We start from the raw sequence: 22,643 nt of genomic DNA, 5'->3' as shown, positions 1-22,643 counted from the left end.
TCTTTTGCAGCAAACAGCAATTGCACAGCTTGGTAATTAGGAATATGGTAAGTCAGTGTGGTTGAGGACTGGTACTCATATCCATCAAGTATCCCATTGACATAGTATCTTGCATTCTCTATTTGATAAATCTTCATTTGTGTATGTTCCCTGCGAGTGGCTACAATCTTCTAGGAATATGTTTTTGGTTTTGGCCACACAAAATACTAACTAGTCTTGTCTGCTCTGGGGCTAAATTGGTTATGTAGGTATATGTCTAGTATATTATGTTTGAATCTTGTTTGGAGTAATTTAATTTTGATCAAAAACTTTCCTCTTCACTTTGCTCTTTCTGTAACAGGAAGATTGCTGAAGCTGTGAGATCATGTAAGCCTCGTGTTCCACCTTCTCTCTCTCAAGGATATATGCTGCTGTCAGGTAAAACAGTGTAACAGGTTGAGCTTTATACCTCATGCAGCCTTCTTCTATAAACTTATTTAATGTTTTCTGCTGATCAGAATGGTGTTATGACTTCCTGGTTCTACCTGAATCCAGCAAGCTTATTAATGTGTAAGTTTATCAAAATCTTATTTGGCTGAAGGATTAGTGGAACACTTTATTACATCTTGTGTAATATAACTGAACTGGCATATTTTACTCAACAGATCTTAAATACTTTGTAGTGGTTGAGTATCTTTACTTTGCAGTGAGGGAGAGTTAAGCACAGGGATCAGGTAATTTCACTGCAGTTGATGGCAGAGCTGGGAAGAGATCGTTGTTCACCTGCTGTGAGACAGCTGCCCTGTGTTACCTCAGATGTGGATACAGTTGTACTGGGATAGTGTTCCAGCAACACATCTAGATCTAGACCATCTTTTGTTTTAGCTAAGTCTGGATCTGTATGTTACTAAGTCAGGCTTTCCTTTAAGTCTACAAGTAAAACCGCGCCTTCTTTTTGGGCTGGTATTTCGTATCTCAAGTCAGTTTAGCATAAACTGTTTAAATCATGGTTGACTCATAATTTCTTGCCGTAGCCCACTCTGTTCCGCTATAAGGTTCATTTGCCTCTGAGGTGCCTGCTGCCTGAGGGTCCTGCTTGGCTGGTCTCTCAGAACTTAGGTATGCTTTGTTCGTCAGTCAGGTCAGTGGGCTCTTTCTCTGGTGGTGGTAGTCATGAGATAACATAGTTGGAAATTGAGAAGAAGGTATGTCTGCGCTTGCACATAGATGTGTAGAGAACTGTAGCTTCGTGTCATTTTAATTGGACAAATTTAGTTGTTATGTTTTGCCAGTTGGGTAAATTATTGACCCTTACTGAGGAAGCATAAAAACATTTGGCACGTGTTGGAAGTTGTTTCATTACATCTCATTGCTACTTACTCAAGTGACCTGGTGTGCTGAAGAATCACTATTCTTAAAGTAGAGTAATAAAGTAATAGAGACTTCTATTTCACAACTTTAAAAGTGCTTTATTCTGTTTTCGGTTTTTACAAAAATGTTCAAAAAAATCTTTTTAAGGTCTGGAGCCATTCAGGATTGGGCCATATACCAACTTCGTTAATATTGGTGAACGCTGTAATGTTGCAGGATCACGGAAGTTTGCTAAACTCATCATGGCAGGCAACTACGAAGTATGCCTTTTAACAGTAACCTTAACAGATAATGCTATTTTTTCATTGCTCCGTTTCATTGTGTTATTAGTAGTTTGTTTTGCTAGCAAAAAGCACTATTCTACAAGAGTAAGAAAAGGAGAACTTATTTTCTCCCAGCTCCTAATAAATGTGCAATAATAGGTTCACAAGGGCTTTTTTGATAGGTGTCACAGGAAATAGGACTTTTTATTTTAAATTAAGTTACACAATGGATAGTGGTTTAGAAATTGTCCTAATCTGTGCTGTATCTAGGAGATTCTCAGTTACCTGAGATTCTGTCCTAAAGCATGCTCTGCTGTTGATGCAGTCAAAATTAAAGCCTTTGTTTGGTAGGAAGTCTGACTCTTAAGCACTTGCAGGTCACGAGGCAAGACCTATATAGACTTATTAAATAAAGAAAGCTTTAAAGGCCAGGCAGGTTGTTTGCAACCATGAGCAACTAAAACCTTTTTTTTTTTTTTGTCTTGCCAGTCAACAGAGTGACAAAAAAGAGAAAGGGAGCAGATATGGGTGTTAAATAATCACTTGGTCTGGAGGGAAAGCTTTAGTTTCTTAGTACTTGGTGATTATTCTGCAGCTGGAAAAAATGCCAAACAACTTCCAAAAATAAAGTACTCTGTGTTATAAAAGCACATAGCTTGTGACGCCAGACCCTTATTTCATACCATCACAGAGACTGTTTTCCTGTAATGATGGCAATCACAAGTCCTTGTTACTGTGCAAATCTTAGCTCTTTTTTTTATGTGTATGACCAGCTGTCTAAAATCAGTGTCATTCTTGGTCTATGGAGTCATATTTTTGTGAATAAAATAATTATCATTTGTGCTGTATTAATAACTTTTGTTCATTGCCATACATCACGAACCATTTCTTTATTCTTTTAAGGACTGTCCTTTGAACTTTCAAATGTTTATTTTGTTGGTTTGTAGGGTTACAGAGTTATTTTGGAGAGGTGTAATGTTATGTGAGAATGACTAGGCTGTTTTCTGCTGACTGATTTTTTTTTTATTTTGGTTTTGAATATGTTCTTTAGGAAGCCCTGAGTGTAGCCAAAATGCAAGTTGAGATGGGGGCCCAGATTCTCGACATCAATATGGATGATGGGATGCTGGATGGTCCTGCCGCAATGACCAGATTTTGTAACTTGATCTCTTCAGAACCTGATATTGCAAAGGTTGTAACTGAGTCCTTCCAAAGCACAAAAAGGAACACTTTATTGAGTTGGAAACTGCCTTTCAGAAATTTTGATATTGATTTATTTAGTAACCAGTTCAGATGCTTAACAAGCAGATGTAGATGTTACCTAATGGGGAAAACGTATTGTGGTAGAGAAGGCCGCTGGAGGGAACAGAGATTTTAACAGTTTGTATCTGATTTCAGCTAAATTTGTTATTCTTTTTCATTGGTTAGAAAAACTGAGTATAGGTTCCTTTTGCAGCAGTTATGAGCCATATCTATATATTGGCAGCGTATAACCGTATTGCTTTCCACAAAACTTAGAATTGCTATTGATATAGGCTGGTTTTAAAAGATGGTTCTGCAGAGTGTGTTCTCTGAAAGTGAACATCTTATCCAGAAATCCAAGATAGTACGGGGAGAAACAGAGGTCTCTATGATATGTAATGGAATTGCCATAAGAGCTTTTGAGTTAAATTTGCTCTGGGTTTTGAGTTTAAAGCAAAGTGAATCTACAGAAAAACATCTGAAAGCTTTTTATTCATAAATAATGCTAAATGTTGTTTGCATTTTTATGTCCAAATGGCCAAGCAACATGTGGAATGCTTAACTCATAACTTGTATGTATCCCTTTGCTCACTTCTCTGTTCCTTACAGGTGCCGTTATGCATCGATTCCTCAAATTTTTCAGTGATTGAAGCAGGTTTGAAGTGTTGCCAAGGAAAATGCATTGTAAACAGCATCAGTCTGAAGGAAGGTGAAGAAGACTTTCTGGAGAAAGCAAGGAAAATTAAGTTGTATGGAGCAGCTGTGGTTGTCATGGCTTTTGATGAAGTGGGTCAGGTGAGTGTTTGTTAAAGGAGGTCATTTTCTTCTAGAGTGTAATGCTTTGTTTCATTGGCACAGGTGATTTAAAGAGGTCTATATATAGTCTTAGCAATAGTTTTGACCCTGATATGTAAGCATTTCTTATGCTGCTCTCATGTTTGAGGAATTCGAGTTCTGCTCCAAGTATAGCTCTGCTAGCACAGGAGTATCCCTCTTGCTATTCAGACATGTTGAACTATTTCCTCCTTGATAAAAAATATTTTTAGTCCAGAAACTGAGTTTTGCATGCAAGTGGAACCTCTGTGAATTCATTTAGTTCTTTCAAAAAATGCATATTAAAACTTTGCATAGGATGGTGGATTGTTGAGGAATAAAATTATTTTTAGAGTTGAATCGAAACTCCAAATACATGTGTGGTGGAAATGGTGTTTTTAATACAAAATTATTGCGTATGATCTTTTTCATCATTCATGACGTTCAGACTGGGATTCCTCAGTCTCGATTTGGTGGAATTGTAAATAATTTCTGGGGGCTTTATTTTTTGTGTAACTTTCACGTCAGAATTCTTTTTCTTCACCAGGCAACAGAAACAGAAACCAAGATTGCAATATGTTCCAGAGCTTACCACCTACTTGTGGAAAAAGTGTGCTTCAATCCAAATGATATAATATTTGACCCTAATATTTTGACCATAGGGACTGGAATGGAAGAACATAACCTATATGCTATGAATTTTATCAATGCTACTAAAGTCATAAAAGTGAGTTGTAAGTTTACTTTAACTCCAATTATTTTATTGGGATTATTTAAAAGGAAAGTAAACAAAGACTACCACCACCAACAAAGCACTGCAGTAAAATAACAGGCATTTTAAATTATCAAGGTGACTTTTCCTCTGAAGTGCAGACATTTCCCAGTATTGCTGTGTTTCCAGTAGAACTTTGAGTAGTTCTATAAATATTTTTCAACCTGCTAACTCTAATGTAAATATACTATATTAATTAAATGAGGTAACAGTCACATTCAGTGTTATGGCCAAAAGGACCTCTTTGAAGGCTTGTGAAAGCTGTCCTTTTAAATTAATATAATTTCCGTTACTGTGGATGGGTTTGTGCTATAACCTGACCTTTTATTTAGCTAAAATACTTGTAAGGAGGAACAGCAATGAAGGGCATCACCTGAATACAGCGAAGTAAGCTATACTGTTGCATTTCACAAGGCAACTTAATTGATCTGGAGATACTCTGTCAGTAGCAGTCTGGGGCTTGAACATCCGCACAGGATATCTTGTCACCACAGGACTTTAGGATGGGAATATGCACCCTTGAGGTTAGCAGCCTAGCTACTGCCTGCTCCTGAGTCATGGGAGCAGGCGAGTAGGTTGGTTGCTCCTGTATCCAGAGGAGAAGCATGTTTGGGGGATGGAAGGCCCACAATGAATCTGCAGGGGGAACATCTGGAATCCTGCTAGGGGGGGACCTATGCGTTTAGAACAGCGCCAATGACCGTGGGAACCATAGTAGTTGTTTACATACAGCTAGGATGCATTGTTCCTTGTATTTGTAGCTTTTTCTACAGAATTTTGGATTGTTTTTCATGAATTTGAATAATTAGAAGGATGTGGAACAAGGAGGGGAGAAGGGGTGCATAGCCAGTTCATCGCTGCTCAGGGCCAGCTGCTTTATGGACTGAATGCTTTGCTTAAGTTCTCTTTTTGGAAAGCCCTTTTCTAAAATTTGTGTACAATTCTCACAGGAAACACTGCCAGGAGCTAAGATAAGCGGAGGTCTTTCCAATCTGTCTTTCTCCTTTCGAGGAATGGATGCCATTCGGGAAGCAATGCATGGAGTGTTCCTTTACCATGCAATTAAGGTATGACACATGTTTGGCCTCTGTACGTTTGTGCTTGGCCGATGGAGTGCTGTATCTGACAGTCCTGGTTAGGGGGTTCTGTATAGTGGTTGTTTTTGTGTTTTGTTTTTTTCCAGTATGGCATGGACATGGGAATTGTGAATGCCGGGAATCTGCCAGTATATGATGATATCCACAAGGAGTTGCTACAGCTATGTGAGAATCTAATCTGGAACAAAGATCCTGATGCGACAGAGAAACTTTTACATTATGCTCAGGTAACTTCAAATTTTAAGCGTTGGAGAGTTGTTAGCTTAGCACCTGGGCTTTAACACCTCCATGTTGATGATAGAGAGGAACAGCCTATAAAATGCATGTGTGTCAATCTAAACGTTGGAAGTTACTAATGATACTACAAGTGGTTAGTTATTAATACAGAATAAAATGTGATCTCTAATGGACTGAGCCCGTCCAATTTTGCAGCTGCCCCAAAAGATCCTGGAACAGAGTTCTTCTGATGATTCAGGAGAAAAAGTTGCATAGGGGTTCTCTTAACAGAAGTAAAAACAAAGAAACAAAATGGGAATAGGCCAACCAAACAACCAAATCAAATCCTGGAGATGAAGCATAATAGGCAAGTGTGCTGTGGGAGGCAAAGAGGAAACCCCTCTCTCTAGTGGTGATGGCTTGCTTGGAGTATATGTAAAAGGTGAAGTTCCTGGCTTCCAGTTTACCTAATTCATGTCAGAGTGGGGATCTGCTGTCAAATGTTTTTGAAATCCTGTTGTGGTGGTGGTAAAAGACACAGGTTACACACCTGAAGGTTTCCAGATTATCAGACATAAGATGACTGGCAAAATCCTGTTCTGAATTGAACCTGCAGCAAAAATCTCTGAGTGAGAGATGGATTCTTAGGTTTAAGTGTGTAAGTGTCCACTTCTTCTGTATTTCGTGGTAGTATTATTTCTATATTTCTGGTTTGTAATTTGTACTATGGTGGTGCCTGAGATTTAGGAACAATGGCAGCGTGTTGAAAACCAGTGCAAGAAGATTCTCCCTATCCTTTGTGCTTAGGCTATTTTGTGTGGTGCTCGTAATTCACCTGTGAGAGATCTTGTCTGTGTAAGAGTTTTAGGATAGTCAGGGTTACGTGGAGAGGAACTACAAGAGAAAGGGAATTAGAAGAAAGGGAATGCTTAAGCAGTGTTTCCACAGAAAGCAGAATGTGAATCTAAATGGAGCATGAAATTAGAGATGTGAATCAACTCCTAGGTCTAGAAGTTTAGGAAGCCAGCCATTGTTAATATTCCAAATATTGGAATCTTTTCAAAAGAGACTCTCTTGATTCAGAACACTTTTAAAAGCTCTATTAAAAGTTAAAATCCTAGCAAAACCTGCAACTTTCAGGGTTTTACTGGAGGTAAGCATCCTGGCTGGGTTTCATCTCAGCTCTAGAGAAATGTGAGTGGCCAAATAGGTGGTCACTTATAGCTAATGAGGCGTATTATTCCATAAGGAGGCATATTTCAAAATATTTATTCAGAATTTCCTCTGATTTAGTGAAACTGAATGGCTCTAAGTTCTTCTGTCTAAAGGCTTTCTTTTAGTACAAAAGTGCACTCATTAGTCAGTAAGTTCATATGTTGTTTTTATTTTATTCTGCACAAAGAACATACAATGTGCAGTCCCATTTCAAGTATTGCACCTCTATTAGAGTGCCCTCCTTGTTCCTTCAGGCGATAGTAACATACCTTGCCAGTTGCTTGAATGCTAGGTATTTTGGGAGAGTGAAGAACTTAATCCTTATGAATTTAGGAGATGAATTTTTGTCTGAAGTTCGAGATTAAAAGACATTTTCCATGAAGTGTATATCTGCAAACATCGTCCCATTTATGGCAGTGGTAGTTGTACTTCTAAAGACTTTTTTTTTTTTTTCTCATCCTTGGCATGCAATATCATCATCCCGTTTGTAATGGTCTGCATATAGTGTTTGCCACTGTGGTCTGGTCTCTGCATTGCCCGCCTTACAGTTCCATGGGTTCTTTTCAGTTTGGAATGGTTCCCTTCCTGAAGACTGTGGCCAGAGGTTCAGGAGCACTTCATACCTTTTCACAGAATCACAGAAGCGCTGAAGTGAGAAGGGGCCTCTGGAGACCTTTTAGTTCAATGCCCCTGCTTAGCGCAGAGTCAGAAAGAGTAGGTTGCTCACGGATGTGTTCAGTTGGCTTTTTAATGCACCTAAGGATATAGACTCTAGCATCTCTGTGGTCAACACATTCTTCCTTTTATTGTCTTTTTACAAACTGGACCTATGAGTGGAATTAGGTTTGGTAATGAGAAGCTGTGAAGTTAGCTAACATTTGTATAATTGAAGACTTGTTCAGATTTCTGTTCTACTGAGTGAGATCTAGTTTCCATGACTTTTTTTCTCATGGCTTTATCTTTAAAAAGTACAGGTGAGTACTCATAAGTATAGGAGGTTCATTGGGACTGAAAGGCATCAGATTATGTGGCGTAACTGAGGGACAAAAAGAAATGACTTGCCTGAAGTGTGGTGGTTGAAGTAATTGATAGTGTATTTTTCCGTGAGCCTTCCTAGGTTGGATGCTTGTGAGCTTTCTTGCATTGTGAAGGCCTTTTGGCCTTTGCATTCGTAGCAAAGGAGAAGGGAGATGGGGAGTATCAGGCAAAGAGAGTATGTGAGAGGGTTTGAGCCTGTCTATGTGCAAGGCAAACAGTAGTTCCATAGGCCTTCTGATTGAAAACATCTGTGATAAGGAATAATATAACCTACTCCAGCAGTAACTGAATTAGTGCCAAATTAATTAGAATTTTAAAATGGAGTGTAGTGTGTGGGCCAGAAAGCAATTTAAATTATGTTCCCAGAAGTAAAACCCTGAGGATTAGTCATTTCATCATTTTTTTAAGAGTGTGAAAATTATTAGAACTGCTCCCTCTTTTTTTTTCTTGTTTATGTCTTCACTGAAATAAATACTCTCTGTGATACAGACCTACAAAGTGTCTACAGTACATCACGTGTTTGCAATGTGATTTGCATGTATATATATAAAAAATACACCTCAAAAACCTTTAGAATAATCTAAAATTTTGTGGATCAGTACTTAATTCTCTTCATTTTTCTAAAAGTAAAGTCCATAGTTGTAATTCTTGTGCTGGCAAGCTCATATGGTTATCTTTTTCTTTTCAGAATCATGCCCAAGGAGGAAGGAAAGTGGTACATACTGATGAATGGCGGAAAAGCTCCGTGGAGGAAAGGCTGGAATATGCTCTCATAAAGGTGAATCTGTGCAGAAAATTGTCCTGCCCAAACAGATGTATAATTCCAGCTCTTAAACTATAATAGCCACCGTTGGCTTAAAACTTCCTCTGCTGCTATTCTTAAAAAAATATATTAATAATGAATACGTTACTAATTAAATACATTAATTAAATATAGTAACAGAGAATTGTGGTGATTTTTCTTTAAGCTTCACAAGCTGAATGAAGTCTTTGACCCTTATGTTTTTTTCTTGTAGTGTGGGTGGAACATGTTGTTTTTACTTTCCAGTGTATTGTGTGGTGGTTGTTGTTGTTGTATTTTGTTCTTTAACGGTATTGCACTGGGTAACATTAGTGCTGAGGGAGCTGTCCTTGTGTAAATGCGTGATTCTGTTATGACATAGTTGAAAAACAAACAGACCCACTAATACTGGGGACTATTGATTTGAATAACTTTGTTCCTCAAAGCTATGGTTTTTCGTTTCTCAAGAAAAGCTATTTTAAATACACATTTGAGGTATTCTTAGAGTAGTAATATCTAAAGTTATCTGTGTGTACATTGATTGTGATTTTTTTTGGCATGAAGACAACTAAATATAAGTTGTATTTTTAGAAAGATAAAAGCTTTTACTCCCCCCCCCCCCCCCCCCCCCCCCCCCAGGGCATTGAGAAGTATGTCACTGCAGATACAGAAGAAGCGAGATTAAATCAGGAAAAATATCCTAGGCCTCTAAACATAATTGAAGGACCTTTGATGAATGGCATGAAAATTGTTGGTGATCTTTTTGGTGCTGGGAAGATGTTTCTGCCTCAGGTAAAGAGAACGTGATGTCATGTACTTCCTGATTCGGCAAAACCTAACATTGTAAAATGTTAAAAAGCATTCTATGCTGTCTGCCATTTTCAGATACAGCTCTCGAATTGTGAAAATTCTGACAGTGCTAGGAAGTGGCCTTATTTCTTCTGTACTTTGGAACTTGAATTTCTTTATATAGTTTTATATATTTCTTTCCTTTCTTTCTGTGTGTTTTTGCTTTATTTGAAGTGTAGTTTTAAATCTGGACGCATGAAAAGAAGCAAAAGAAGAAAAAAAAATTAAATATCACTTGATTACAATCAGGCTGCTCTGGTTAGTACCTTCTAAGTCTGGGCCTGTTAGTAGATTTTCATTCAGTTGTGAGTGATCCAAAGGATTGCATTGTGAAAGCAAGTGTCATATGTAGGCCATTAGCCCAATAGGGCCAGCAGCCTGTTGCTAAAGAATGCCCTGTAAAGCCGGAACCTGGGTTTGCAAATGAAGTTTTGTTGATTGTTTGAATGGGTTTAAAAGAAAGCTATGAGAAACTTTAGATTATTCCTGTATCTGATCTTTATTGTTTTTTTCCTCTTCCATTTATCTGTGCAGGTGATAAAATCTGCTCGAGTTATGAAGAAAGCAGTTGGCCACCTTATTCCCTATATGGAAAAAGAAAGAGAGGAAAGGAGAGCCGAACAGGGCAGCACGGAAGAAGAGGCAAGACAGTTCTTTATGCAGTAACTCTTGTAGCATGCCATGACAAAAAAAAGGAAATTATTTTTTGCTAATGACATTTATTCAGCATTTATGCTGAAGAGTTGATCCAGTCATATGGAAACTGACAATTTGGGCTTAATTTTGTGGTTTGTCTGAAATGTATAAAGTGCAGACTTTGTGAAACTTTGCTTGGTGTGTGCCTAACCTGTTGTCAGAAGTTTCATGATGCTAAAAGCTTTTGTAGACCTTTGTTTCTGGTGTTACTTACTTTTTGTACTTTTGTAGACATTTAATAGTAGTATTATTTATTTATAGCATTTTTAACAGGGATTGTAGCAAATTATGCCAATTGATGCAACTACTTCTGCCCTTGGTAAACTCTAGAACTTGCTTTTGAATGTTCAAAGCCTTTTAGTGTGTTTCTCTTTTTTCAGCTCTTCCCCCCACCATTCTCCCACCTAAACAAACCAAATTCTTTTTTTAATAGATACGTTGTAACACCTTTTGTTATGATAGAATAGTATGCTCGTTATATGTGTAGCTGTGGCCAAGTTGTGGGCGACAAATGTTTTATGAAAAACAGGATCTGAATATAGTCTTCTTTTCATACATGATTTTTTCCCTCAGTTTCTGAATACTGCTTGTACTACAGTATGGGAGATATGTAGAGTAATAGCATAGAAACAGAAATATACAAATGACACAAATAAAAGACTGGTCATAACTGAGTAGGTAGTAGCTTCCCAGAGAGGGTTGTGGTTGTTATGAATAGCATATAGATCTTCAGTGTCTTATGACTGGGAAACAAAACAAAAAAAAGCCCACAAAATAACAACCTAGAACTTAAAAATGTGTGTAATACACAGTTATTTCTCTGCTCCATCCAGCACTCAGCCCATTGATAGGACCAGGGTCAGCAGTATCCCATTTTGAAAGTTGTACTCAAGGAAAATAACATGAACTAATGAAAGGGTCTCAGAAAAGAGCATTAAGAATGATCAGAAGTGTAGACAATGTAATCTGCAATGAAAGTGTGGGAGTTCGGTTGTATTTGTTTGCCTTCAGACTTTATGTACCATTTAGTTTTCATATTCTAGACATACCTGCAGAAAATAAAGGAGTAAAGTTTTTCTGCATCCTATCAAGAGTAAATGGGGCTTAAACTTCAGTGAAAAGATACTTAGGTTAGACTGTGGTGGGAAGAAAATGTAATGGTATTGAAGCATAACAGTATATTGCCTGTGAAAGTTAAGAGTTTTTTTTCAGTGACTTACTATGTGGAGAAGCTTCAGGAGGGCATCCAGCCAGCCCTGTGTCTAGTTGAGGCCTTGCCAGTGCCCAAATATCTGGCATTCTGCAGCAGCGGGCCTTTCGGTTTCTGTATTGACTTGGAAGATCACTTTTGCCCTTTAATAAGTCTTGCATTTACGTTGTTTTATAAACTATTCCCCATTTGAGGTTTTCTTTCTTTTTTTTCTTTGCTATATGCTATGCTTGGCAGTCCTATTACTGAATACTATTTTACTGCTTTTAGATTGCTTATTCAATTTGTCAAGTTGATCTTGAATCCTACTCCTATTCTTCCACATACTCTCTCCCTTCCTTTAATATCATCCTTATGCATTGTAGATAATTTTAGGTTGCTGTTGAAAATACCAAATGAATTTCAGATTCTTGTGGGCATTTCCTTCATAGCATTTCCTTTTCGACAGCTGACAGGTGGTGATTCCTCTGTGAGAAAAGTTTTGTCAACTACCTGTACATATACTCGAAGTAATTTCTTCCAAATTTGATTAATGGAGTATGTGGTAGGAGCACTGGAACACAAAGATACAGGACCTCCCTTGTTTTTCAGTACTAACAAGATCATATGCAGTAGAAAAGAGTTCAGAAGAAATGGACAAAATCCGTTCTTCAAATACGAATCTCTGCTTTACTGTATTTATGTGATAGGTGCAGTTTTGGTTGTTAAACATTTTTCTTCCACTCTTGACTTTGTCAGACTACGAAATTTATGTTTAATGTGCAGTAACTCGTCTCTAGTCCTGTGGAACATTACATTGTCTTCATGAGTTCTCAGAGGCAATACCTTTTATCATAATCTGGTATTTAGCACAAAAAAGACGAAGAATGGCAGAGTCTCGAGAATAGAGGATATTTATGTGTTTTCTTTGGCTTTCTTTCTGTGGTTTTTTGAATGGTTCCTAATACCTCCATTGAAATCATTTTACACTATATCTTTCCATTTGTTGTGGATCTATTGAGTGCTTGTCAAACATAAATGTAACGAATACAACTAACATTTTAGAAAGAAAAATGACCTGATAATCAATCCTGCATATTTTCAATGGAAGGAGAATGCCTAGTCTCTTTTCTGGATGTAAAGATGGTGTCTTCTCTCTAATACATCAAGCAGATCTGTTCTCTTGCTGTCATGAGTCACTTTTCTATGCGTCATCTCTCTCCTGCTCGTGCTGTTCTTTATTTTAATGCAGATGACAATGCTGGTACTTGGCACCTTCTGGCTTGTTCTGGGGATATTTGAAGTCAGTGAAAATCATTACCTTATTGCCTCCACGGGCAGGGAATTAGGGCCTAATGTGGCACTTAGTTCTCTGGCTAAAAAATGGGAAGTGGAATCTGGGAGGTCCTCAAAAATATAGCAAGAGATTGTGAGGTATTGTGTGTGACTGAAGAGGGCAGGAGGGAAAAAGTAGGGCCTCTGTCCTCCTGCTTTCTCCACCTTCTGATGGGCAAGGGTTTGGTCTTCCTCTCTGAATATTTTTGTCACTGCAGAGAAAATTGGAGAGAGAGAAGAATCAGCTGCATTTATCCCCAGATTTAGATGTGGACTCGGAGGAAAATGATTTGCAGGCTCTGGTAGCTGATCTGTCTGATGTTACCCAGGCTCCTGTAACCTCCAGGACCGTTTTAGTCCAAGACTGCCAGGAAATGCAAAGTGTTGATAGTTACATTTGAGGATAAATAGCTGTGGCTGTGGATCTCTATCAAGATTAAAAAAAGAAGCCCTTTGGATGTGTGCCCAGAACTTGAGGACCTCCTTGCTTGAGACAATTGAAATCACAGTGTGCCCTAAATAGGGTTTATTTAAAATACTGTGTGCTCTGGCCCACATTGTTTGCTGCTCAGCACACGTTTTCCCTCTCATGTATAAATCCTTTTTTTTTTTTTTAACTTGTTGTATCAGTTGCTAGTTAAATTATCAGTTGTTAATGGGGACAACTTTTTTCATCTCCCAGCCGCTGATTAATGTCTCTCGTTTTCTCTTATGTTCTAGAAATTTATTTTCAGATGCAACATTTTTGATTGCACAGGGATGGCTGACTTGCCTCCTTTTTGCTTTCTCGGTTTCCTGATCTTTTATAAAACAGGAACACTGGGGAGATGATAGTAAAAAATGTTTAGGAAACAGCAGCATTGGTGAGAATTCCCAGGGTCCTAACAAATGTGTTAGGACCATGGGAAATGCTGGTATCGCTCTTGGTAATATGTAAAGATTTCTTTTCCCCCAGAAAATTGCGATTACAGAAGGCAATGTAGATACATGAAGTAGAGAGCTACCTGATAGTGTCAAGGAATATAACATGATTTGTAGAAGGGTCTTCTCCCCCAGTTCTGCCATCTGCCAAGGAGATGAGATACTGACTGGAAAAGTGGTAGTTTGAAAACAGAATGTGCTCAGGTTTCCACTTGATTTAGATTCTGTGCAATTCAGGTGGTTTGTTACTTGTGTCTCATCCTGCACCATCTCAAACGTGGCAGCTGCTCCAAATGGCAACACTAATGACACCACTAAAAACGTATCACAAATGGGCATGTCCTGCTGGAGAATTGCTGCAGAGAAGTTCGGCCTTTGCGCTGCTGGCAGGGCCTCTCTGTCAGGGCTGAATGCCGTCTGACCCAGGATCAGTCTGTGGTGGTACACTTTCCCTTCTTCAAGGAGATCGTTTTTCCAGCTTGTTTGTTCAGCTTGGGCAGTCTGAAGTAGCCTAATGAGCACATTGAAATGTGTTCCTTGCTATTTTTGTTGCATAAAAAATTAATCTCTTTTGCTTTTCTTAATTCCTGTCATTCCTCTCAGTGTTGCATTGGAAGATTACATTTGATGCATGACCAGGCATGTGATCGTGAACCTTCATTACCCTATTGTTCTAATACTTAAACTGTTTATTGGTGAGGAACAGAGGAGTTCAGTTATTGCACTACACAGAGTGCTATTCAGATGTGTTTTTTTCATGATTTTGTTGTTTTTTTAAATGTATATAAATGAATAACGTGCTTGATTTGCATGAGTATTTCTTGTGTGAATTTTTATTACCTGTATCTTTTAAAATAGCTTTTAATATTGGATATATTACCTTTGCTGATACTGAGGGAATGCTAAGGCTTCTGAGTAATTTAACCTGTGTGTTATTTGCTCAACTTTCAGGATCCTTACAATGGTACAATAGTACTAGCAACTGTGAAAGGCGATGTACATGATATCGGCAAGAACATTGTGGGAGTTGTTCTGGGCTGCAACAACTTCAGGTAAAGAGACTAAAACTAGGTAGCTGGGAACGTAACCATATAAGACTAGCTAACTCATATATTAGGCTAGCTGCAGCTGTGGTGATAATAGTTAGAGGTGGGCATTTACTGGGAACTGGCCTGTTACCCTAGCTGTAGTAGGGAACACGGATCATAACAGCTATTACTAATGTGGAGGCAAGAGGGAATGTAACATCTTTCTGTAATACCCTAATAAACTGGCATCTGAGATGAAAAAAGTTGGACTGAAATATAGGTCAGAGCATCAGTTTTTGCACGTAATATTAGTTAAATATAAGTTTAATGTCTTAAACATAGAAGCATAATACCTGGAAAAAAAAAAACTGAAAAAAACACAGGATAACTGTATTAGGCAAGACTGCCTGTGTGCTTTGTGGTGTGTTAGGAAAAAGCAAGTCGTGTAACATTCTAGTGAACCTCTTAGTATGTTTTTCAAGCTGTTCATTAACTACAAGGTTTTAAACTCACTGTGGTATGTTTTCTTAAATAAGAGATGAGATTCTAATCCTAATTCTGTGTTTCAAAAGTTGGGACTTCAAGAGAAGTCAGTGCTTTCAAGTCCTGTGTGCGTAATGCAGGGTTGACAGCAGTGTTGGAATGAATGGTCGTTTCCATGAGTCCTTTGTCAAGTGTCTGTCAAATGTTTTGCAGAACTGAATGCTTTGGAACTGTCTTACCACTCATTCGTTTTGTTTTGTTTTTGACTTGTCTGTAACTTGTTCTTTAAAAAAGAGCCAAATTGTCTCTTGTTTTAAAACACAAAGGGCTGAAGCAAGTACCAGTGTTGTGTATATGCAGTATATTCAGCTGCTTTCTTGAGCTTTTATTTTTTTTAAACGTAGTGAACTGAAGCCACGGTGCTTTCTGTCGCCATGGACGTGAGTGAGACTGAATGAAGCCAGCAGGCTGGCATGGCTCACTTGGGAAAAAAAAACAAAACACAACCAACCTTGACAGTGGCTAGGGCTAATAGGAATAGAATGCTAGCAAGGGAAGTGCAGCGTCTCATTTCATGAAATATAGGCTTTAGTAAGACAAAAGAAACTTGATGTGAATCAGTTTATGTTCCTGACATAAGATACACAAAATCTTTTAGTATTGCCTGAATGACTTCAAATGAAAAAAATTACTCGAAAACAAAACCACCCTCTTGCACTTGAATTTTCTTATCAACTGTGTCATCTGGAACTCTGTATTGAAAATTTTTCCAGACCCACAGGTGTTTCTTATATTGCAATTCCCAACTGAGGTCTTGAGAGAAACACAATCTCAGTTCTAACTTCAATATTAGGTTAGCCATTTATTGTAAGAGCAATATGTTTGCCCTTAAACAGAACTATTTGACTACTTTTTTAAAGAATCTTGTGTCATCTCACTTCTTTTCACAGAGTTATTGATTTAGGAGTCATGACTCCATGTGATAAGATATTGAGAGCTGCTGTTGAGAACAAAGCAGGTATAGAGAGATTTCATTAGTACTCCTGGCTTATTTAATTTTAAACCCCACTTGCTTTTTTTTTTTTTTTTGGCTACTCATTGCATTTCTATGCTGTCTATGGTTTGGTCAGACTACCTTCAAGTAAATCAAAACTTTTGTGTTAATAGTAGCAAGTATTTAGTATTTAGCACTTATGTGAAACTTAGCCCAAGGAACTGAAAACCTGCATTAAAAGGACAACTCCAGGAGAGATGTTTTAGTATTTGTTTTACAGATGGATAAATGGAAAATTGGAAAGGTTAACTAACTTTGTGTTGGATCTTAAATAAGTAGAACTTGGCATTCAGCCTGCTAAAGCAAGGAGTGTGAAAAACAAAATGAATTGTACTAATAAAAAATGAACTTTCTTTCTGAACCAAGCTATAGTTTCTGTGAAACAGTCTATTGCATCTTGGAAAAGATTTGTATAGATCAGAGGTGGTGAAGTTTGAAAGCATTTGCTGTTTCAAAGGGCAGATGTTATAATTTCTGTACCTATCTTCTGAGGTTTGAAGTTTGCTAATCAGAAGCATTGTATATTTATTGTGAAACTAGAGCAGTAGGTGTTCAGCAGCTGTGAAGACTGTTTGACAAATGTCTTAAACTGGGGATTCAGAATCACTTTCATTCTTGGAAAGCTTTTACTTTCTAATTAAGTGAAACCTGGCTTCTAGACTAGAAATTACCATGCTTTCTATTTCACTATTTTTTTATCTGATGCGTGAAGGTAGAAATTAAATGCTTCCTGTAATAATTTATAAGTAATGCTGGAATGGATTCGCTAAACCTTTTGTGTATATGTTTGTAAATTTGCAATAGATATAATTGGCCTGTCTGGTCTCATCACCCCTTCTTTGGATGAAATGATTTTTGTCGCCAAGGAAATGGAGAGATTGGCAATAAAGATTCCTTTGCTGATTGGAGGAGCAACTACTTCTAAGTAAGATATAGCAATTGGGAAGATGGGGAATGTGTATGAAAATAGTGCTAACCAGGGAGAAAAACCTATGACCATTTCTTCCTTCCTTTTCCCTCTTTTTCCCTCAACATGCATACAGGTATGTGTTTACTTGAGAGTGAATGTTATTTCTTGTATCAGAAGTGCTGGAATGTAGTGTCACAATGTAATTGGTACATAGCAAATAATGGACACCTTGAACTTTTCACTTTTGCATGTTATATATTTTGCAGGTATATATTATATGTGGAAATACTATTATTAACTTCTAAAAGTTTATGTGCACATGAATATGAATATAATTCAATTACTCTGAAGGGTAGAATGGTCTGTTTTGATTCACCAGAGCATTCTGAGTATGTATGATTTCAAGACTAGCAGTGGTTGTATAGACATCCTGTTCAATCAGGCTGACAAGAGATAGGTTCTAGCAGCTTGCCTTAAAGTAGTTACCATTTCGCATTTGATAGACTGAGATTTTTTGGTTGATACCTTGTTCTCTCTGATCCATTCAGATAAAGTAATGCAGCTGCTCTGATGTCCTGAAGAGCAGTTGTTGACAGCTTGCTGACATCTAGTATTAGCATTCCCACAGATGTGTTTTGGGCATGTGTAATGGCCTTGGGTCACACTTCGCTAACTGGTTTCTGTACAAAATGCTTGAGTAGGTGACAGCTCAGAAGGCTGCAGAGGTCATTTCTTGCATAACTAAAAGCTGTTAGCAGTGTTGCTTTCTTTACCAGAGCAGCACTTAGTCTATCGGAACCATTAGCTCCACGTATTCTGTGTTCTTGGCCTTAACAAATAGTCCCATAACTTTACAGATAGTAAATGGTAGGACCACTGCCCAGCTTTATTGGTCCTGTGGTAATAATGCAAGGTTCACTGTATCCCTTCACTTCTTTGTCATGCCAGTCTCTTTTCCTGTGAGTTCGGTATTGAGACATAGAGTTTTTCTTAAACAAAAATGTGTGGGGCTTTATTCTAAGTGAAGGGCGTAGGGGAGCCTTTTCTTCATATCTTTTTAGTGTCTGTAAAGCATTGCAGATTAAGAATTATTGTCAGATTAACATTATTGAACAATTTTGTGAAATTTATTTGTAGAGAGAAATGTAGCTGGTAGCAGAAATTTTGTTTTGAATATAGGAATAATTTTATTAAACATATACACATACCTTGTATTCAGAAATAATTTTATTCATTTGAACTCTGCATAAATATATACTTGTGCATATGCCCAGATGCGCACAACTTCTACAAAATACGTCAAGTAAAAGGATTCTTTGTGGAAGATAGGATTGGTAATATATATTTAATTTTACTCGCACAGTTTTAAGTTTAGCTTTGTGTGTATTCTGAAAGATCGTATATGTTAGAGCTTGGTAATGAAGAACTATCTGCATTTATTCTCTGAAATGGGTAGACATTTGTAATGAGTAGACCATCCATACTTGAAAAGGTGGAAAATTAGATGAGTTTGAAAGAGAGGCTGGATTCTGAATACAGAGTCTACACAGTGGAGTTTCTTCTTAACGTACAATAATGATGTTTGTGTTATTACTATACTGTTCAATTCAGATGCTGACAAATAATGGTAATGGTTTTATTATGGTAATAAAAAAAAAAGGATACAGTTCCACTGTAGGCCCTGTTTCTTTTGTCTGTTCCTATCAAAGTTGAAGATACAGTATCTTTTTTTTTAATAAAGATCGGAAATGCACCAACAAATTAAGGTGATCCAGGACAGTTGGTTTACATAGCTGTTGCTTAGTCATCAGTAACTTTGATGTTCAAGTGTTTTAAACATCTGACACTACCTGAAGGAAAAAAAGGCAGTTAGGCCTCAGTTCAGGACTGCTAACTTTAATTCGAACAGCGAAGTACTATTATACATAAGTGATTCTGAGTATTTCAATGAGTAGGACTGGAATATGAGTATATGTTAAATTAATTGGGAGTTTTTTATGCAAATGAATTGGCTGACCTAGAAGGTGCAAGTTTGTTCTATTTATTGACACCTGGCAGAATTCCTTCTTCAGGTGGGTAGACAGAGCCTCTGGTTCTGAAGTACAGCATCACAGAAATTGAAGTAATCATCACTGGAATACGTTAATGTTAATTCACAGATCCTGAAGGTAGTGTGTGGGAGGGGAAAAATGTAAGGTGAGCAAAAAAAAATAAATATATATATACATTTATAAATTTTTATTTAATTACAGTTTTTGTTAGGCTTAGTTTGGAACGTGCTCATTGGAATTTTTGATATTCAGACTAACGAGTTAATGACTTTGTCAGCTGGTAAGACGGTGTAAGTTGGCACATTACTTATGAAGCATTCTGATACTCTTTGAAGTAAAGAGTTTGTATACCTATTATTAAAAATCTGTGCTTAATCATCCCTGCATAGCAGATGGATGCTTTCTTGTTTTGAAGATTTGGATTATGCATTAAGTCAGGATTTTTTTCACTGTGCATTTTGTATTTTTTGTTTGTTTTTGATTCAGTTGTGAAATGCTCGATCTTTCTTTTTCATTTAAGAACACACACAGCTGTTAAAATTGCCCCCCGATATAGTGCACCTGTAATTCATGTCCTGGATGCATCCAAGAGTGTTGTGGTTGTAAGTTCTAATTTCCTATTTTTCTATTGCACTTCTTATCCTTTCCTCTATCATCCGAAATTATGGCAGGAAACTGGAGAGGCACTGCAGAGACCGATTTCTAAACTACTGTCACTTCAGCAATTTTTTTTTGCTGCTGCCTGGTTATCTCATCAAACTTACTTCACTTATTGTCATTGGATACCTTTATTTACATGCCAGTTTCTCTAGTGATGGTGGAATGATTTGCTCTGAGTCCTTGACTGTAGTTCTGAGATGTTTTAAAATGAGGAGGGATGTAGTTAGATGTGATCTGCTGTTCTCTCTGTTTTGGGTATATTGCTGCAGTTAGTGATATGGTAACAGGAAAACAGTACTATGAAATGGCTGACTGGTGTTTTTTGGAATAGATGCTCTCTGTTAGACAAATGAGTAGTCTTAGTGGGAAAATACATGCTGGAAAGAAGTAGGGCGAGCTGTGTGTTATTTCTCTGACTGTTCAGCCTCTAGAGTCTTGGAGTATCCTCTTCTCAGGTCTTTACAGAACCATGCTGGGCTCTGCTAATGCTAACTGCGTAGGAGGGCATTATTCTTGCTAATGATCATACTCTTAAATATATTTTGAATCTAGTTTGCAGTTCAGTGGCAAGACAATTTAGTATTGTCAAGTGTAATTGTGTAAGGTTAATGGAAACTAGATTATTAAAGACAGACAGCTTAGTCTGAAATTCTCACCGTGTCATTACTATAATATCTTACAATATGTACTTAGTGCATTCTCTTTTCTTTTTTTTTCAGTGCTCTCAGCTCTTAGATGAAAGTGTAAAGGATGATTTCTTTGAAGAAGTATTAGAGGAATATGAAGAAATTAGACAAGAACACTATGAGTCTCTCAAGGTACAAATATAATTAATTTATCTTGTTTGGAGTGGTTGGTACTCGTATTATTACTAACTCTGAGTTTCAACTCTTTATGAAGACCTTGAGGTATACTTGTGTTGATTATGAAATCAAATTTTCTGGCCTGTAAGGGAAAATTTTTCATGACTCTAACATATAGTTGGCAAATTCTGGATTGTCCTCAGTGGACAATCATCAGTGGTATCTAGGACATCTCCTTGGGGCTGGCAGTCACATCAGTTTAATCAGCCTAAAAGGAGACTGGTGCACTCCTAGGGCAGTTGCTTAAAACAGGAAAATACACTAAGGTAACTGAAGGGGCACTGGTTGCTTTTGGTGATGCCATGCTGTACTCTGAGTATTTCTCACTACCACATTTTCCTGTTGTGTTTGTGTTGTTCTGGTTAGGGATCTGAGCAATGTCAAAGTAGAGAGCTGGGGCTGCAATTTTAGGAGAGTGAAGAGAAGGAAGGAATGAAATGCGGAAATTGATGGCGCAAATTAACAGTAGTAAGCTAATAATGTCTGATTCTTCTGAGGTTGTCATTGTAAAGAAACAGAAGCACTTGGTCCGTACAAGTTTAAGACCATCTTTGCATAGGGAACCAGTAAACCAAGATGAGATCAGAGAGGTTTGCAGTGAATTCAGCTGGGAGTTGGTGGAACTTAAAATATATTTTTTGTCAGAATTGACCTGAAGATAGCTTTGATTAAAACTGTATAATCACTGCAATGGTTACAGTTTGTCTGAAAGATAAGTGGTTTTATAAAAGTAACCTTTATGTCCATACAGGAAAGAAGATATCTGTCTCTAGAGCAAGCTAGGAGAAAAGGTTTCCATAATGACTGGTTATCAGGACATAAACCAGGTCAGTTTAGTTGTTGATTTTGCTGTCTTTAATTTTTATTTATTTTATATATACATTGAATAACACACAAATTTGATTAAGCTTCATTAAACTTCAGACTTCAGTAGCATTGTGTTAAAAATAGTGTAACAATTTGAATAAACTTGTGTCTGTTTGAGCAGACTTTTTTTGTTCAATCTTGCTGTCCTGTCTCAACTTTATATTTTTCATAGTATTTAAAAAAAGCAACGAAAATATTTAATAACAAATTGGAAAAAAAATCTAAAACAGACTTGTCCGTAGTACCATACAATGAAAGATGAGTCTAATGCACCCTTTCCAAAATAATGTTGGACTGGCTCATATTGCAAACATTATGTACTACGTTCAGGCAATGTAAGTTGTGAGACAGCATTTGTATTCAATTCCTCCTTACAATTAAAAGGAAAAAGAGGTAGAAGTCTTTTTCTGCCCATCCCACTACCAGTTTCTCCAGTTTCTCTACCAGTTTTATTTTTAATACTAAACACTTATAAATGGCATTCCACAAGAAATTGCATTCTGCAGTGGCATTAACACTTCACTGCTTTCTGTCACTTCATTTACAAGACTATTGTGTGTTAACCCCTTGGTAGGCAGCTAAGACCTAGTCAGCTGCTCACTCGCTTGTACCAAGTGGGATGGGGAAGAGAATCTGAAGGGTAAAAGTGAGAAAACTTGTGGGTTGAGATGAAGGCAATTTAACAGGTAAAGCAAGAATGGCGTGCAAGCAAAGCAAAACAAAGAATTCGTTTGCTACTTCCCATCATCAGGCAGATATTCAACCACTTCCATGAAAGCAGGGCTTTATCACATACAATGGTTACTTGCAACAACAAACACCATTATTCAGGATGTCTCCCCTTCCTCCTTACCCCGAGTTTTATTACTGAGCTTGATGTGGAAAACCCCTTTGGTCAGATGGGGTCAGCTGTCGTGGCTGTGTCCCCTCCCAACTTCTTGGGCACCCCA

General features: G+C 37.5%; 1 protein-coding gene across 8 annotated transcripts in view; it reads left to right on the top strand.

Annotated features, from left to right (window-relative positions):
• MTR (5-methyltetrahydrofolate-homocysteine methyltransferase) overlaps positions 1–22,643 on the top strand; it is a 75,187-nt gene that overhangs the window by 17,415 nt on the left and 35,129 nt on the right. For 5 of the 8 annotated variants that reach the window (XM_048047926.2, XM_066993996.1, XM_066993994.1 and 2 more), the window contains 16 exons: positions 341–417; positions 1,498–1,610; positions 2,665–2,805; positions 3,465–3,650; positions 4,216–4,395; positions 5,391–5,507; positions 5,624–5,764; positions 8,695–8,784; positions 9,427–9,579; positions 10,171–10,278; positions 14,729–14,829; positions 16,239–16,306; positions 17,147–17,267; positions 19,824–19,905; positions 20,683–20,781; positions 21,578–21,653. In XM_048047926.2, the coding sequence (XP_047903883.1) occupies positions 341–417; positions 1,498–1,610; positions 2,665–2,805; positions 3,465–3,650; positions 4,216–4,395; positions 5,391–5,507; positions 5,624–5,764; positions 8,695–8,784; positions 9,427–9,579; positions 10,171–10,278; positions 14,729–14,829; positions 16,239–16,306; positions 17,147–17,267; positions 19,824–19,905; positions 20,683–20,781; positions 21,578–21,653 (1,853 nt within the window). Of the gene's footprint in view, positions 1–340; positions 418–1,497; positions 1,611–2,664; positions 2,806–3,464; positions 3,651–4,215; positions 4,396–5,390; positions 5,508–5,623; positions 5,765–8,694; positions 8,785–9,426; positions 9,580–10,170; positions 10,279–14,728; positions 14,830–16,238; positions 16,307–17,146; positions 17,268–19,823; positions 19,906–20,682; positions 20,783–21,577; positions 21,654–22,643 lie in introns of those variants that run through there. The other 3 variants (XM_066993997.1, XM_066993999.1, XM_066993998.1) reach the window with 3 other exon arrangements.

The sequence above is a fragment of the Anser cygnoides genome, chromosome 3 (genome assembly GCF_040182565.1).
Source record: "Anser cygnoides isolate HZ-2024a breed goose chromosome 3, Taihu_goose_T2T_genome, whole genome shotgun sequence".
Classification (NCBI taxonomy): domain Eukaryota; kingdom Metazoa; phylum Chordata; class Aves; order Anseriformes; family Anatidae; genus Anser; species Anser cygnoides.
This window is presented reverse-complemented; position numbering and strand designations above follow the sequence as displayed.